At 37.6% G+C, this 18,273-nt stretch overlaps 1 protein-coding gene across 2 annotated transcripts; it reads right to left on the bottom strand.

Annotated features, from left to right (window-relative positions):
* Nucleotides 1-2,799: 2,799 nt before the first annotated feature.
* LOC137952234 (allantoate deiminase 2-like) lies at nucleotides 2,800-18,025 on the bottom strand. Of its 2 annotated transcripts, XM_068799327.1 has the most exons (12): nucleotides 17,845-18,025; nucleotides 16,822-16,904; nucleotides 15,808-15,911; nucleotides 15,653-15,737; nucleotides 15,464-15,580; nucleotides 8,708-8,817; nucleotides 8,479-8,584; nucleotides 8,299-8,385; nucleotides 4,305-4,547; nucleotides 3,855-3,980; nucleotides 3,506-3,667; nucleotides 2,800-2,964 (listed from the first exon to the last, which is right to left on the bottom strand). In XM_068799327.1, exons 1-12 carry the CDS (start codon nucleotides 17,951-17,953, stop codon nucleotides 2,839-2,841), a joined length of 1,458 nt encoding a protein of 485 aa, XP_068655428.1. In that variant the 5' UTR covers nucleotides 17,954-18,025; the 3' UTR covers nucleotides 2,800-2,838. The 2 variants fall into 2 exon arrangements, with proteins under 2 accessions (XP_068655428.1, XP_068655429.1); XM_068799328.1 differs by lacking the exon at nucleotides 15,808-15,911 and having other exon boundaries at nucleotides 17,845-17,931.
* Between the last annotated feature and the right edge of the window lie 248 nt (nucleotides 18,026-18,273).

Raw genomic sequence — 18,273 nt, 5'->3', positions numbered from 1 at the left:
AGAAACCTCTCAAGTTTATTTGCGAGTCAGATCAGTAACGGAGACATTTGGAGGCAGGCAACTCGGGTGTTGATTCTTTTATCAGTTTTTTCACAGATTTCTATGGAATTAAATAGTTTAATATTGGATTAAGATTATTGTGTAGTTGCAAGAAACTTGTTCAAAATATTGTCTTAAATGGAAAAAATTAGACAACGTTCAGGTGATTGAAACTTTGGTGGATGATGAATCTATAAAGATTCAATTAAATCTTTGTAATCACCAAGAATTGATGGTGAGTTTGTATTTAATTTATATAAATTTGGTATCCTCAATTACAACGTGATTTTCTAATTAGAACTACTCTTCTGCCTTGCCTTTTGTTATGGGTGTGGTATCTTCCACACACCTCTGCAAGCTGAATATCGGATTAGAACAAACGTGAAGTTTGGAGTGAAAATTTTCAAAAAGAGGGCATGGAATACTTTTGGTGAAATTGTTGGTAACCTATAGGTGAGATGACGTGTATTGCATGCGAAATTTGTCAACAACAACAAGCTCGCGAAGGAAATGATAATCGAATTCAACATGTTTGGTTTACCTGTTAGAAATTGGAGTGGAGCTCAGGAAGATTGCACTTTTGTTGTCACATAAGATAAGTGGTCGTTGTGGATAGCGATGACATCGAGTCGAGCCGAGCTCGAACCTACCTATGTTCAAGCTGGGCTTGATTTAAATATTTCGAACTCGAGCACTAGTCAAGCCCAGCCTCGAGCCTAAAATTGTAATTGAGTTCAAACCCAATAATATTAACCAAGTTCAAGCTCAAACTCGAGCTAAGTTCAAGCTCCAACTTAAATTTAAAACTTTGTATAAAATATATATCAAATAAACTTAATATATAATTATGCATAAATTTTACATAAAACTGGGCATGACCTATACATAGGCATGACCTTTGTACATAAACCTTACATAAAATTGTCTATATACTGTGCACAAAATTTTTCATAAATACTGCATAATATTATACATAAATTTTATTCAATAATCAAACACAAAGACATCATTGAAATATCAATAATAATTTACAATGACCCAAATAAAAATTATACATCCTGTATAAATTTATAAACTCTAGCTCTTTCTCTTCATGCTATAAAACAATATACGAAGTCCCCGTTCGTATGACAAAAATAAAAGAATAAAACTTATTATTGTCTGATAAAAAAATACTCTTCCACTACTAATTACTTAATGTAGTAAAAAATATTAAAATTACTAAGATGAGAAAAAGATGACAAATCAAGTAATTGGTAGCATTATCTTCATAGTCTTCTTTTCAGGTTGTAATCATCAAACAAAAATTTAATAAATAAAACTAAAAAATTACTTAAAAATATCATAATAAATAATTATTCAAAAGTAGTTCACATTTTAATTTTTCTTGACACCGTGAAGAGCCCGAACCTAATCACCGCCAAATCAAAGTTTGAATTGTATTTGGTGCCAAGGAAGAACGATATGGATCTATTACTCTACCACCAACACTAAAGGTAGACACTAAATCTAATGTGGATATGGGAATTACAAGGATGTCTCATGCCATCTTAGATAATATCTAAAATTTCAAATTATCCATTTTCCACCATTCTAAAACATCAAAATCATATTGTAAAGTATCCTCACAAATATACACACCATCTTCAAGATAATTTTCCAATTTTGGTCTTTGTTAATTCACTTCATCCACTTGTTTCACATAAGTCATTAACTTTGACCAACCTAAACTTGATGAAGAATGTGACATACGACTTGTAGAAATACCCGTATAGCAAATACTTGAACCAATCCCTTTATTACTAATCTCCACATTATATATGGATACATATTCACCATAAATTTCACATAAGATCCATTGAACTAAGTTTATATTCATTGTAGCTTCCACCTCAAAATATATATATATTGAAAACACATTTCAATCAATCTTTATTTGTCCCTTGGATCTAAAACTGAAGCAACAACCATCAACAAATTGTATTCGCCCCAGTACATGAGACATTTTTTGTCTTTTTGAACTATAGATAGAGTCACCTTCTTCCTCATTTAGAATACCTTCATCTAGGCTCACTTCTGTTACATTTGTAATCCTAGAGGGATATGACTCTAGTGGAGTTAAGTCATTATCTATAACCACACTAGAACTAGTGTTGTTGGAAGATGGGCCCGAGCCCACGCATCCAAGTGTGTAAAAGATGGGTTCAAACCCACCTGACTAAGGAAAGCCCACACGTCCAAAAAATATGGCATCATTGTAAATAAGAAGATTTCTTATAAAGATGGCACAATTATGTAAATAATCAATGGTTAAGTCTTTTCTTATGTAAAGCTTGTAACTCTAAAGGCATTATGGACATTGTACATCTAAAAAATTATAAATATAGGCCATTCGCTTTGGGTAGAACATTCAAGCTATTTCCCTAAGTTCTCTCTTAAATATAATTGGTATATAAGAACTGTAAAAAGTCGTTCCATAGCTGGTTAAGATCGGGCTGCCACTTAACAAATATACATGTGGATGATTTTGAGGCACTTGCAAGTTGCAAATCTGTCTCTCAGCACTTGCGTTTAATGCATCTGACCAAGGTTATTAGGTAACTCCTGACAATTACCTCTCAACACCTTAATGCAATCGCAATAAGAAAGCAATAGATAATCAGCCTCATGACATTGGACGACCCCATCGAAGGCCTACAATTACTAGGATTATTTACACCTACAATTTACATCTATCAGCGATGACACTGTACACATAAATGTTTGCAATAATTTATTAGGCCGCTTCAAAATAATTACTTACAGCAAGTTGGCCTCAAGAAATGTCACAAGTGCCAAACCAGCAGACCAAACATCTTCATCTGAAACATGCTCCTCAGGTGAATGGCTAATACCACCACGGCAACGGACAAATAGCATCCCAACCTGCTCCATCAGTAGATAAAATCTAATGAATAAAGACTCCTTTTATGACTCAATTTGAGACAAAATTTTCCCAAGGGTTAAAAGTTGCATTTCATTCGCTCCATTGACTTTCACTTGGTATGCTCCAAAACAATCAAAATGTTAGTAAATATCTCCATCTCCATCTCTGGTCTTTTTTATTTTCTTTTTCTGCTTTGTCTTAAGTGTATTATGCAAGAATGTAGGAGAGGCACATTTCTGTCTTTTTAGTCCTTCTCACTTAAGTTAAATAGATAAGATTAGGGGTCGATCTCTTTCCCCTAATCGAGCAGCCTTTCTCACACTGTGTTTCTCCTCCCTATCCTTCCTCTCTTTTTCCTTCTTCTTCATCATCTCCTATCTATTTTCCTATCTTCTAACAAAAAACTTAGCAGCATTAATTCAAAACTTCTGTGATTTCAGAGCAGGGAGTGGTGGTTCCACACAGAGATACATGTTTAAGAAGCAAAACTTTATGATTTGGTAATAGGGGAAATATAGGAAGTATACAAAGTGATCTAACCCTGGTTAGATGTGACATGGCCATTGCATCATGCCCTGCACCACTCATCAGTACAGGCACATCAACATGGACATCACCGGCCATTCTCTTCACTGCACCATGAGCTGCAGATTTCAGTTGCAAAGTTAGATTTTCGTCGCAGTGGACAGCTCCTGCATCATGCTGAAAGGGGCCAAAACAGAAACGTAGAAAAGAAATCAGACTAGATAATCAGTCATGAGAAACATTTAGACCATCAATGAGTAATAGCTATAGGACCAATAATGCACCCTCACAAGCATCAGTGTGGAACAGTAATTAGTACCATTTAAAACAATGTTCCTCCAAAATTGGGGTATGAATTCCAGACCTTGTGCTCAATGATGCAAGACACAGATCGTTGATCACATATTTGGTACATTCGATTTGATAACTCGTAGAGAATAGCTTCCCGTGCCATGTCATCCCTTGCACGTAAATCCACTGTGAATGTCACCTGCAATGAGCCACGGGTTACAGGTTATATGAAGAAGTTTGAGAAAACAAGTGGTAGATATGTCTCCAGAAACATATGACACACGCAAGCATGAAAAGCAAGTATAGAGGATTGTTTATCTTCTTATAGGGAAGTGTGAGTTCGAACTTTTATATAACAGCTGAATGAAAAGAAGGAAGCCCATGTTTATTTCACCAAAGAAGACTCCTAGAGCCCAAAGCAAAGGAAGCAACTAGTCTCCCACAAAATGCAAACCAAATGACACTCATGCCCTAATTTAAAACTAAAGCATCCACTCTTAGACCGATCAAGGATGTCCCTTGCCTCGCCTGGAATGACGTTACTCGCACTTGGCCAGCAAGATATTTCTCCAACTGTACAGACAATAGAGTCTGCAAGAGATTCTGTGGTGAAGCCTCTGCATTCTCCATCATAAGTAATGAAGTTGTCTGGATGCTTGCATAGATTCTCCAATAATACAATAAGTTCAGCAGCTGCAGCCATGGGATCCTGGCGCATAGACATAGGAACGGTTCCAGCGTGACCTTGTGTGCCTCTCACAATTACCTGTAGCAAAGAAGCAGATAAAACTAATTACCAGTCAAGTGTTAAAAGGTTAAGATCTGGAATTATGTGGTAATTAGTTGGAAAAAGGCCGTTTAACTTCTGTTAGTCATTTAGGGTAGATTTAAACCCAACTTTAAATGATTTCATATCATGATATCATCTATGTTGGTTCATTGTTTCCTGCCTTATTGTCTGTCTATTTAGCTCTGGATGTGAGAAAGAATGTTACTTAGAATAATTCGACAAAGGTAAATTTTGGAAAACAAAAGTGATTATTAGTTGGGAAATGATCGTCTAACATTTACTGGCCCTTTTGGCATGGACCTAGACTCAACTTAACCAAAAGATTAAGCTAAAAATGAATTTTGCTCTTTCTCACTCTGTTACTAAAAATGTTTAGCTAGCAAAATTTAAAGGAGCTTGAAAAGAGAGGAGAAAGACTATTAGAAGGCTTGAGGCTTGTATTCTAACTGGTAGATCCTCGGATGGTGGTCAACCTCATCCTTCCTCCCATGGCATCACTGGCAGATTTTTCTTGATATTTTGGACATTGCTTCCACCATTTCGTGTACTTGGTCTCATGTTATTAGATCAGCCAATTCAGCTACTGATTAGTGTGCTAAGCTCGCCGCCGCCACACCCCCCCCCCCCCCCTTCAATCTCTTGTTGTTAGGAGAGGTCTCCCTTGATGTATCTTCCCTTTCTTTGAAAAAAAATTATCATCATTTCAAAAAAAAAATGCTCAACAAACTTCCATGATGTATCAAACAATGAGAGGACCACACACACACACACACACACACACACACACACATATATATATATATATATATAGAGAGAGAGAGAGAGAGAGAGAGAGAGAGAGAGAGAGAGAGAACTCTCTTACAGCATCCTCCAGAAAGGGGTTCACCTAAAAAACTGCAAACAGTCCTTCCACATATTATCCAATGCATTACATTTCCATCACATTGCCATATTTTATGTTTATTTAGTAGTTTATGTTTTTTTTTTAAGAAGAAGAAGAAGGTGAAAAATTTATTCAAGAGCAAAGCTTACAAGAATAAAATCTTAAGGGTGTCCTCTTACAACAAGGGATTACAAGGATAACCCCTTCTTTAGCTAAAGAGTCAGCAGCACAATTAGCTAATCTTGATACATTGTGCTATGAAACTACAAAACTAGGAATCATGTCTACTATCTCACGAAAAACTGGCTAGTGCTTCCAAGGGAGCCCCTTGGCTGTGCAGCACCAACTAAAGACATTGACAGAGTCTCCTTCAATCCAAAAAGGTCCAACAATGGAGTTTTTGTGGATTATGAGACCTTGCCAAAGGCTATGAAGCTGGGCAGTGGTAGAATCAATTGTACCCAGATGTCTCAAGTAGGAGGGAATGGAGATCCCTTCATGATTTCTAGAGGTGCCGCCAATGCCTGCTAGAACTAGATTCCCAAAGGCACTGCTGTCAAAATTTGCTTGATCACTCCTCTTAGGGGAGGACTCCATTCTACGTTTCCGGTGTTGGGACATCGACATTTGCAAAGTGTTGGGCCGACATTTGCCGAATTATACTCTCAGTTGTTTCTGATTATTACTCCTGTAAATTTTTTGAAGAGCTTCCAAGTGCTGATCCCAGAAAGAATAACATTAGAGATGGTTTCAATAACTCTTTCAGAATATTGCGCTTATTCTCAAAGCTTTTGTAGTTCCTCTAAAGCCACAACACCTAGGGGATACAGGAAATGCAAGCCGAGAGGAGAGCCTTATCAAGCTTGGAGAGACCTACAACTAAAGGACCAAACAATAAGGTCATTGATACACTTGGGGGAGGCAAGCCTGGATACCCAGCTCATTAAGGAAGTGCACCCAAATTCTAAGGGCAAAGGGTAATGGATTAGCAGATGATTAATACTCTCTTCTTCAAAACCACAAAGGGTACAGAGTGTGTGAGGTATATTCAATCTCCTTTTCCTCATGTTGTCAAACGTGAGGATCCTCCGCCAAGCTGTACTCCAAATGAACATTTAATTTTATGGAGGGGGGGTAGGGCAGAAAGTTTCTAGCAATAGACAGAGGGCGTCTCACAGCCTGATCCCTTTCTTTGATCTTGGCAAAGGCTGATGATACAGCAATTTCCCCGCTATCATCAACGGTTCACATCATTCTATCCAGACACTCCATCTTGACATGTTAAAGCAATCCAGCTCCCCATGAGTCTCCTAGCTTCAGCCGCCTCCTCATCATTCATGCCCCAACGAATACAGAGGTCCTAGCACACATTTTGAGACTCTAGCCTTTAGCCTTCTTGTTTCATTAATCATCATGGTGCGCTTCATGGATAGTTTGAAGAGAAGCTGATAAGACTCCTGAATGGAACTATCCAGCCACCAATCCCCCAAAATTGAACAAAATAACCCCTACCAATATAGAATTTGATTCTTTTTTTAAAAGAGGCAGACAAGAGAAAAGAGAGCACCAAATAGCAGATAGCCCTCGCACCTTCTGCCATCCAGCCACCAGGAGTTGGTGAAGACACCCATCTTCTGCACAACAATGCCTCACCAACCAACCTCATTGCACATGTTAAATTTCCAGCCATTTGAGCAACATAACGATCGGTCCACTTGATGATGCGGATTCCTAACCCTCCCACACTCTTGGGTTTGCAAACCTCAGTCAGTTAGCAGGGTGATGCTTAAAGTTGCCACAGTCTCCCCTCCAAAGAAATCATCGCTTAATCCTCTCAATCCTATTTTGCTGCTAGCTGAGCAAGGCTGAAAGGAGAGGAAATACATCAAGAGACTCGCCAAAGCTGGAGTTAAAATAGTGTACATGTTCCAGCCTTCAATAAGAGTTACCCTTACGAGTGGAGAGCCGAAGCTCCATCTTCTCAACTACCAGAGCCCAAACATGCTTATCCGGTCTAGAGGCAATAAAGGGAAGTGCCAAATAAGTTGCAAGGACAGTACCATACTGACATCCAATGATTGCAGCCAGTTTTCTTCCTTCTTCCTCATCAATGTTAAATCTGAATAGAGAGGACTTCATCCAATTGACTTTCTAGCAGGAAGCAAGTTCAAACAGTTCAAGAACTCCTCCATCTTCACAATTAGGTCTTCATGTCAACACAGAAAACAATTGTATCATATGCAAATTGGACGATTTGTATGTCCATGTTTGCAGTCCATGAAGTTGGCTGCAGCTACCAAGTTCACATTGCTGCATGAACCAAGCCTTTCAGAAACTCCACAACGACATTGAAGAAGAGGGGGGAAAGGAGGTCACGCTGTCTTATGACCCTAGTACCTTTGACGTAGCCACAGCCCGTGCTGTTAAGGAGGAGAAACAAGGATGCCGACATGACACAGCTCTTCATCCAAAATCTCCACTTTCCACCAAAGTCCATCTTCATTGAATCAAGTAGGTTCTATTTGATCCAATCGAAAGCTTTTTCAACGTCAAGCTTTAGAGTAGTTTATGCTTCATAATGTGAGACAAAGTCATAAAAGAAGTAAATCACATGTATTAATGACAAAATGTCTCTAAATATCGGCATGTAGAGAAACTCAATTTTCACATCTGAGGCCAATATTACATAATAAAAAAATCAACTATAAATTTCGACTTAAGCCTTTTGTCATTGTTTTGTGAGCATTCTGTCCACTGTTCCAGCTGGCAGTCTCAGTTTCTTCTTATCTTCACATGCATCTCACCAACTATAGTTGAAAAAGAAAGTTTTTGGATGTTATATACCCTTAACCGAGTCTGACCAGCAATTCCAGCCACCACTCCCAGAGGATAACCAAGTGTCTCCAAGACTGGGCCTTGCTCGATGTGAACCTATGGAATCCCATGGTTACATATAAAAGGGCCAAATATCATAAGACAGTAAGTAAAAATCAGGAGCAGCTAGTAAAAATTAGGAGCACTAACCTCTATATAACCCCAGACTGTCTTTGGATCATACTTAAGCTGAAGAAAGCTTTCTTCTGTAATTTCAATGGAGGATAGCTTAAGAATGCCTTCTACTGTCAAACCACTGACCAAGGCTTCACATGTCAGTTACTAGATAAATATCCCTTAAAATCATGAATATAGCACTTACAACATTATCAAGAAACCTCAGAGAACAATTAATCACAAAAGGGAAAATAAATACAACCTCTTGTCAGAAATTTGTAGTGCTGATGCAGGTAGAGTACCAGCAATGGCTGCACTTCCTAGAAAGGTGGATTGAAATCTAACGCCTTCCTCATCACTAAATGCAATTACCTATAACATCCAAGCAAAAGTAAAGTACTAAGTCAGAATTACCTTTCAATCAAGCCTAGTATTCAAGACAACCAGATTCATTTTCTTCAAAACATCTACACAAAGATGATCCTCATGGACAAGATTTAGCTGTTAGTATCATTCATCCTTCAGTAGGAAATATGAAATTAGAAACAGAGAAGCAGATTCATTTTCATTGAAGCACCTTCTGCAAAAATGATCCTCAGCATAACATCCTTAGTTAATTGAATTCTTCTTTCCAAGTCTATACAAGCATGAGCGTACAGCAACTGGAGACTGAACAAGAGGCCCATGGAATTTTTTTGTCATTGCCTTTAACAGTGTTGTTAAAATGTAATATAAGGGGCAGTGTGGTCTTTTTACATGGTCTGTATATTTCAGTCACAGTACTATCATGTTCAGAATGTTTAGATGTGTCTATTGTCCATTTTTATGTTGTTTAGAGGTGTAGAAGGGTAGTTATAAGGAGTTAATTGTAAGAGGGGTAAATGTGTAATTGTCCTCTTAAGTGAATAAGAAGGATTAGGGGTCGAATTCAGAACCCCAACAAGAGCTCTTCTCAGACTCTCTTCCAGCACTCATTTCTCCTTTCTCTTCTTCCTTTCTTCTCTCATTCTTCTATTTCTCGTTTCTTGACAAGTTTTTTCTTTATACCCCCCTTCTATGGTACATGGATATCTTAATTTTTGCAATATGGTACAATCTTATGTGGTGCATGATCAATGTATACAGATGAAGAGGACAATGTGTACCACAAACTACAAGGACGAGAACGGAGGGGCGGAGCTGAACAGAGGTTTGGACTCAACTACGGAGTTTTAATGTTTTGATATGAAACATAATAAAATAAAAGAGACAACTACAAAAAATAAAGGACTTTAGTATGCTTTCCAGATGTTCTTGAAGAAAGCAGACCCATTATTAGGAAGCAAATATTAGTAATTGAAAAAAGTAAGAAGAAAGAAGGTAGAAGAAAGAGAATGAGAGGGAGAGAGTGGACAAGAGAAAACTGAGAAAGAAAATGAGATGGGGGACCTGCACGTCCCCCAGCCTCTATTCATTGCTTAGGGTTGAGAGGGTTGAGTACAATTTACAATATTGCCCCTAATTTAAGTGAAAACCCTATCTCTATCTCCTATTCTACGCGTCCCCTTTACATGATATTGGGTCCATAGACATAGTTTAACATGTAGAAAAAGATTGCATCAAGAAATATAATAACAACAAGATAAAAAGACCAAAATACCCCTGTTCTTGTTTTTCAACAGTCCCCCACAAGTTGGAGAGTACATGTCGAACAATCCCAACTTGCCACAAAAGTTAAAAAATTCACGCCTTCCCAATGTTTTAATTAGGATATCACCGAGTTGACCACCAGACCGAACAAATGGAGTAGTTACCTCTTTCCTCATTACTGCATCTTGGGTGAAATGACAATCTACCTCTATATGCTTTGATTTTTCATGAAAGATTGGATTGTTTGCAATGAAGAATGCTACATAATTATAGGATCTTTCTCATCGAAGCCAAATTCCTAGACAACAGATTTTATCCTCATTAGCTCACTGACGATGTGAGTCGTTGCTTTATATTCAGCTTCAACACTGGATCAAGCAACAACATTCTACTTTTTACTTTTCTAGCTGACTAGATTTCCTCCCAGAAATACACAGTAACCAATGGTTGATTTTTTGTCAAGCTTGGAGCCTGCATAGTCAGCATCAGATAAAGCCTCAATCCTCAAGTGATTATTAGATTTGAAAATGAGACCTTTACCTGGTGCTCCCTTTAGATATCTCAAGATTTTTTGTGCAGCCTCTAGGTGAATCTTATGTGGATGTTCCATGAACTGACTTATGACACTCATTGCAAATGAAATATCCAGTCAAGTAACTGTAACATAGATGAGTTTGCCTACTAGCCTTCGATACATTGTTTTATCTTTCAATTCTGAACTTTGATCATCATGAAGATCAAATCCTAATTCCATAGGTGTATTTCGTAGGTTTAGCCCACAGAAGACCATATTCTTGAAGCATATCAGTAACATATTTCTTTTGAGTCAGTGTTGTTTCTTCATTGCTTCTCGCTACCTCAATATCTAGAAAATATTTCAACTAACCCAGGTCTTAGTCTGAAAGTGATTCGCCAAACAGGATTTAACTGTTTCAATGCCTGATTTGTCACTCTCAGATAGGATGATATCATCTACATATACCAGTAAGATAATAATTCGAGATGGTCATTTCAAAGTAAATAATGAGTGATCACAATGGATTCTACAAAATCCCATGGATATAACCACTTAACTAAAATTTTCAAACCAAGCTCGCGGACTCTGTTTTAAGCCATAAAGAGTCTTCTTGAGTCGACATACCTTATGTGTCTCCCCTTGAGCAAAATACCCTGGATGTTGCTCCATATAGACTTCCTCCTCAAGGTCACCATAGAAGAAGGGATTTTTAATGTCCAATTGGAAAAGTGACTAGCTTTGATGGACTGCAACAGAAATAAGTATACGAACAGAGGACAAACTAGCAACTGGAGAAAAAGTTTCAAAAACATCCACACCAAATGTTTGTGTATACCTTTTGGCAACAAGACGAGCCTTATACCATTTAATTGATCCATCAAAGTTATATTTAATAGTATAGACCTATCGACACCTAACTACAGCAACACCTGGAGGTAAGTCCCTCTATCAATTAATGTTTCTATCTCAACATCCATGGCATTCTTCCAATGAGGTTGCAACAAGACATCCTGCACTAAAAAAAGAATAGTGCAAGTGGAGATGGACAAAACAAACTTACGATAGTTATTGGACAAAACAAATGACAGGTACCTTTGCGAACACTTTCTGAAGGGAAATAAGAAGGTGCAGATCACTTACCTTAGGATCAGGAGACGATGAAGAATCACGGTTGGATGTGAGGAAGGGATATGGATTAGAATGAGATGGTTATTGTCGGCGTTGGTATACCTGCATTGGTTTTTCAATAGGAGCATCTTGTAAGGGAGGAGCACATTCATAAATTGTAAGATGAATAACAGGACTAATTACAGAGGGTTCAGGTAGAACCGACTCAGATTTAGCAGATTCAAAAAATAAAACATCCTCAAAGAAGGTAAAATCAGCAGATACAAATGTTTTTCTCATAGATAGACAATAATATTTGTACCCTTTCTATGTTAAAAAATACACACTTAATAGACCTTGGAGACAACTTTCCTTTGACCGATCATATACATGTGCAAAACATACACACCCAAAGACCCGAGGTGACACTGGAAACAAAGGTGTAGTAAGTAAAACAATCTGAATAGGAATCTTGCCATCAAGAGCAGAAGACTACATTCTATTTATCAAAAAGCATACATTAAGAACAATATCACCCCAATAAAGCTTAGGCACATTCATGTAAATCAGCATAGTGCGAGCTACATCAAGTAAATGACAATTCTTATGCTCAACAACTCCATTTTGTAGTGGAGTGAACACACAAAAAGTCTGATGAATGATTCCTTGTGACGAACAGAAATAGTCAAATTTACGATTCATAAACTCAAGGCCATTGTCTGTACGCAAAATATGAATAGAAGTTGCAAACTGATTCTTTATTTCATTATAAAATAGCTGAAATACATTAAAGGCTTTGGATTTTTCTCACATGAGATAAATCTAAGTACTTCTACTGAAATCATCAATAAATGAAATAAAATACCTATGACCAAACTGATTAGTCATAGAACAAGGACCTTAGACATCTAAGTTGACAAACTCAATAAGTTTACTTGTCATATGAGATGAAACAGGAAAGAGCTTTGATGATGTTTGCCCAGCTAACATGACTCGAACTGAAAAGTAATATAAGAAGGAAGATTTAGAACTATTTGAATCAGTTTTGCTAGAGATGGATGACCAAGTCTGAGATACCACTAAAGAGGTGAATCAACTGTGTGTAGTGCATGTAAAGTATTGTCTAGGTTGTGGTTGTCCAGATAATATAGTCCCCCTCTCTCACGAACGGAACCAATCATCTTCCTCATCACGAGATTCTGAAAGACACAATGAGTAGGGTAAAAAGTTAGAGAACAATTCATAGACTTAGCCACTTGACTGATAGACAACAGATTTAAAGGAAATTTTGGAACTAATAGTGCAAATTGAGGGCAAAGAAAAAGTGCAGGGGTAACATTTCCTACAACTTGTACTTGTGAACTGACACATCAGCAAGATTAACATACTTAACGAGAACCAACTCCTTTAAGGACATATCTGACATGTGTTTTGTGACACCGGAATCAAAAACCCAAGATGGGGTATGAGACACTGAGAGTACAAACATACCTGCAGTAGTAATTGTATGTGCAAAGGATGCAGAGGGAGTAGATAGTTGTGCCATACATTGGGAAATTTGTTGTTGCTGCTGAATCAATTTCTGTAATTCATCTAGAGCACCAGGTAGGATTGTAGTTTCAGACCATGGTGTTGTACCTTCATATGTAATAGCGTTTGCCCACGCAGGCTTCCCAAATTTTATCCAACACCTATCTGAGTAATGATTGGTGTGTCCATAGTGAATACATTTCCGCTCAGATTTAGCATCTCCTCGGCCTCGTCCTTTGTCAGAATTATCTTTACCTATGCCTCTACCAATCCATGTGCATCCCTTGGACATATCAATAGAATCAAAAGTTGTAGCGGATGTATTAAGAGTAGTAGCTTCACCCACTTTAGTATTTTTTCCAGCTCCGAACACAATAGTCTTTTCAGCTCTATGTACCCTATTAAAGGTAGTAGAGAGGTTGGGTATTTCATCTGAGACCAAAATTTGTGCCTTTATGCTGTGTCAAATTCAGCACCCAATCCATCTAGAAATTTCACCACAAGAAATTGACTCTATTATTTTCGGAGTTCCCTTTCATCTGTAGTAAAAGGATGAAGAAATTAATTTCCTACCAGATTCTCAAAAAAGAACTATAATAATTTGTTACAGTTCTGTTACCCTTTTTTAAGCCAAAATTTTTTGTATAATTCATAAACCCTAGAAAGATTATTCTCTTGTCCATAAAAAATTTCCAAGGACAGCCACATAGGCTTGGCAGTTTCAAAATTCATAATTTGGCTCCTGATATTAAATTTCATGCTGCTGACAAGCCAAGTCATCATTTGACTGTCTTCAGCCTCCCAATAATCATCTTGAGGAACAGGAAGGTCATCTTCAAAAAAATTCAGTTCTTTAATATCCTTCAAGTACATTCTAATAGATCTGGACCAAGTAAGGTAATTATCACCATTCAACTTTTTAGAGGTGATAATAATAGTATCTTTACCATATGATTCCTTTGCTAGAGTGTAAACCTCACCAGAGTCAGTCATACCAGATATATAAGAATACCAAATAGATCGAATAAAACTTCCAAAAAGTTCCAAATCAACCAGCTCAAGTGGGCCCCACAACGTAAAATCACAATTAGGGTAGATACTAGATGTGTGCAGATCAAACAATCCAAAAAATCAACAAGAGGATCAAATTCAGAAGATAAAGTGCACTAGAACCTGCACTAGGACTGACGTCAGCAAGTGCACAAATGATGTCAACAAACATAGTTCTGGAATTTTGGCACACACCTCTAGATCAACATAAAAAAAAAACTCTTTTGGCAGTTTAAAACACCAAAATTTGTTCTTAAAACAGGACCAGTAACCCTAAGGTTATGGCAGAAAGAAAAGAGAAAAAATTGGATTTTTGCTAACCAGTAATCGAAAATCTAGAAAAAGATCCTTCCTTTATGTAGACATCTGCTTCAAAGAGGAAAAACGTACAAAATTCTTTCCCAAATGTGATCTACCGCTGAAAAAAGTAAAAAGAAAGGAGGTTGAGGAGAGAGAATGAGAGGGAGAGAAAGTGGAGAAGAGGAAATTGAGAAAGAGACTGAGATGGGGGACTTGCACGTCCCCTAGCCTCTATTTACAACTTAGGGTTGAGAGGGTTGAATACCATTTACAAGATTGCCCTTACTTTAAGTGAAAACCCTAATTCTCTATATCTCTTATTCTACGAGTCCCCTTTACAATAAATTTGGTCCATAGACATAGTTTGACATGTAGAATAAGATTACATCAGAAATATAAATAACAAAAAGGTATAATAAACAAAATGTCCCTATTCTTGTTTTTCAACACCATAATTACACATTACATTAAAATGTGCACAATAAGCATAAATAATTAAGCAAAACCAGGAAATCACTTTATACCAATTAATTAAACAAGAAATTACATTACAGATACAGAATGGAGAGCAGTGTGATTGAACTCGACTCATGCAAGTACTGTTACTGACTAAACGATTTGAACTAGAAGAGCAGTACAGATGTGGGTATCTCATATAATGATGAGCCACTGAAGATACCCAAGTACCAAAAACAAGCATAAGGAAGTGAATAAACTTCACCTGGCGGGTAAACAGAGGAAATAATAGAACTAATATACACTACCATGGGAACCACAAACCCACGACCACTCTTGGCAAAGTTCACCACATTTTTCTAATATTGTTTGGTAGGAGCAATATTCCTTCTTCTAATATGAAATGTGAAATTTAACAGAACTAATAACCTCCACTGGTCGTTGAAGGTTTGCCAACTGCCCATTAGTCTTAAAAACCTTCAAAGCAGCAATTGCAGAAACGATGCCCAGCGCCCCATCAAATTTTCCAGCATCAACAACTGTGTCCTGGTGCAACCAAGTGTCATTGACTGCCCCAATCATTCTTTGTGAATTCTAAAATCAGAATCAGAGTCTCACCAAATGAGAACCAATTAAAAGAGCAGATGCAGATGAATTTGTTGATTCCACTCGACCATGTACATTACCCATTTGGTCTACCCACCTGAAACAAAAGGGAATATCAGATGACAGTTTCAAATGCTACAAGAGGGCAGAAAGGGTAAGAAGCTAACGTTCTCAATCCCGCATCCTGCATCCAACCAAGGATAACACTACTGGCCCTCACAGAAGCAGGACTCAAGAATGTCCGTTGAAGAAAACCATCATCATCACTTAACTGTGAGCAAAAAACGTTGGAGTTATTTAAAAAAATTTGACTGATTTGAACTGTTGGCAGTCAATTTTTTTACTGTATTCTGCAATTGAGGCAATCAATTTTTAATCAGAATCGTCTTAAGTCTTCAAACCAAGAAGAGATACCAGTTACTTGCTCCATATCAAGCCATCACATGGATATACTCTTTTCACTACAGAGCCTGTTAACATGACCAGGGTTCTTTCCACTTTGAATACATTGATCTAACTTTATAATAGGAATTTTGGATACATGAAAATCTGGAAGAGCATAGAAGAATGGGAAGTTTACCAAGATGTTCAGAAAGATTAAGATTGTTTTTCTCCTCTAAACCAACCTTGGGTTGTTTAAAAAATTCAGACTACCGTTTGCCTTATCTTCTTCTCATTGTTCCACGGGATGGTCCACCCAGCCACACACTATCCATAGTTCCTAATTTCGGTTCCTAATTAAGAGCTCAACTATGCTTCTTGCAGAAATAGAAGGCAACTACTAAACTAAGTTTGACCTCCCACTATATACAGAATCAAGACAAAATTTTCAGACATCTGTGAAGAAAAGGAAAAAGTTAATCCATGAAACTTTCAAAGAATTTTTTTTTTTTTTTTTTTTTTTTTTTTTTTTTTTTTTGAGAAAGTGATGAATTCATTAAACCAGAAACAAACAAACAAGATTAGGCAGGCCTTCCCCTAACAAGAGGGGCAAGGGGGGAGGCCCCCTGCTTAGCACACTTGTCTGCAACAAAGTTTGCAGATCTAGGGACATGAGACCAAATACAGGTAATATGGGAAATAATATCCATAATGGAAGCTAGACAGAGTTCATAATATATATGGAGATGAGTGCATCAAACAAGGGAGTAGACAAAGGATTTTTTTGTTTTTTTGGTTACCTTTCCCAGCTCATTCAATCTGGTCACAGCCTCCTCCCTCACAATTTCTCGAAACAAGTCACTTCTCCAACCTTCAATATCTCCTGTCCCAGTAACTACTTGTTCAACAATGTTTCGACAATTGTATATACATGAATAATAATAAGGAAACGTAATGTTCAAATGAACAAGCATCCAAGTATTAAAAGTTGTGATCAAATTTAACAAATACACGTACACCAGAACAGCGATGAGGACAACAACAGGAAAAGCAGTACATCTTTCAGGTCGCTTCTTTTAAATAGCGCCGCAAACAATTAACTCTCTGCCATTGGAGCATGGTATGCATGTTCCGTAAAGCAAGTATAATTCACTTAACAAATAGGTATGACCAGAACTTTTAAATGACATGAGATAAATCAGTCGCTGACTATTCCTAATGACGACGGTCATATGTTATTGCTAACGGCATAGGGCTTTACTGATGAATAAAAAAGCAGTAAGTATACATCATGCACTCGGTGCGACGCTCATGTACCACCCCCCACAAAAAAAATATATATATATTTTTAAATCAGCATACTTGTCATTAAAAAATGCACTGACTCTAGAAACCCAATACCAGTAACTCAAGGAACGCAGAGAATGAGAGAGGAAGCAGGAATCAGTTTCGCTGCAGCTAAAATCAAAACTGAATCCGATGCTTATTTGGGATAGGATAACTAATCAATCGCTTCATACATAGCATTTGAAAAAAAAAAGCAAACAATTTGTCACCAAAACCGACACTTCATTCTGCAAAGTCCTACACCAGGAACTCACAAAATGAGAGAAGAACCAAAAACTCGGATCCGCAGCAGCTAAAACCAAAACCGAATTCGACGCTTATGTAGGATAATTTATTTAATCAATAACTTCATACCGTGCACGAGATTTGAAGAAATAAGCTAAAAATATCAGTAGTCGATTTTATCACCAAAAAATACACTTCGTCTACAAAGTCCTCCTCCAGGAATTAGCGAACTCAGAGAACGAAAAACGAACCATGAATCAGATCCGCAGCGACAGGTAAAACCAAACCCGACGAGAATAATCGAACAACAAGAAGAAGAAAGCGCAACAGAGTTCGAGATTTCCAGCAAAGAGAAGCCATGGCTGATACCGCGGACAACAGCAGCAAGCAGCCGAGGCTCCCTCTCGAGGATGACGACGAAATGGCCAGCGCTCTCACGCACACTGACTCTGAATCTCTGATGTCATACTATTTATATGGAAGGCGTCGCCTTTTCCTAAAAACTGTCCAGTGCTGCATGATTTAGCAGCCACTCGTGACTCGTTGGAGGTTATAATTACTAATTAAGGCTTAAGGATGTAATCAGAAACTAATGTTGTGGACGACAGGTCATGCTGTCACTGATCTTGAATCAAAGATAAGTAATATGTCAAGGGCTTTTGGACCAAAGTAATTTAACG

Source organism: Aristolochia californica, unplaced genomic scaffold (assembly GCF_029961685.1).
Source record: "Aristolochia californica isolate CCGP_79_NKW_82.1479 unplaced genomic scaffold, dmAriCali1.0.hap1 SCAF_15, whole genome shotgun sequence".
NCBI lineage: Eukaryota > Viridiplantae > Streptophyta > Magnoliopsida > Piperales > Aristolochiaceae > Aristolochia > Aristolochia californica.
This window is presented reverse-complemented; position numbering and strand designations above follow the sequence as displayed.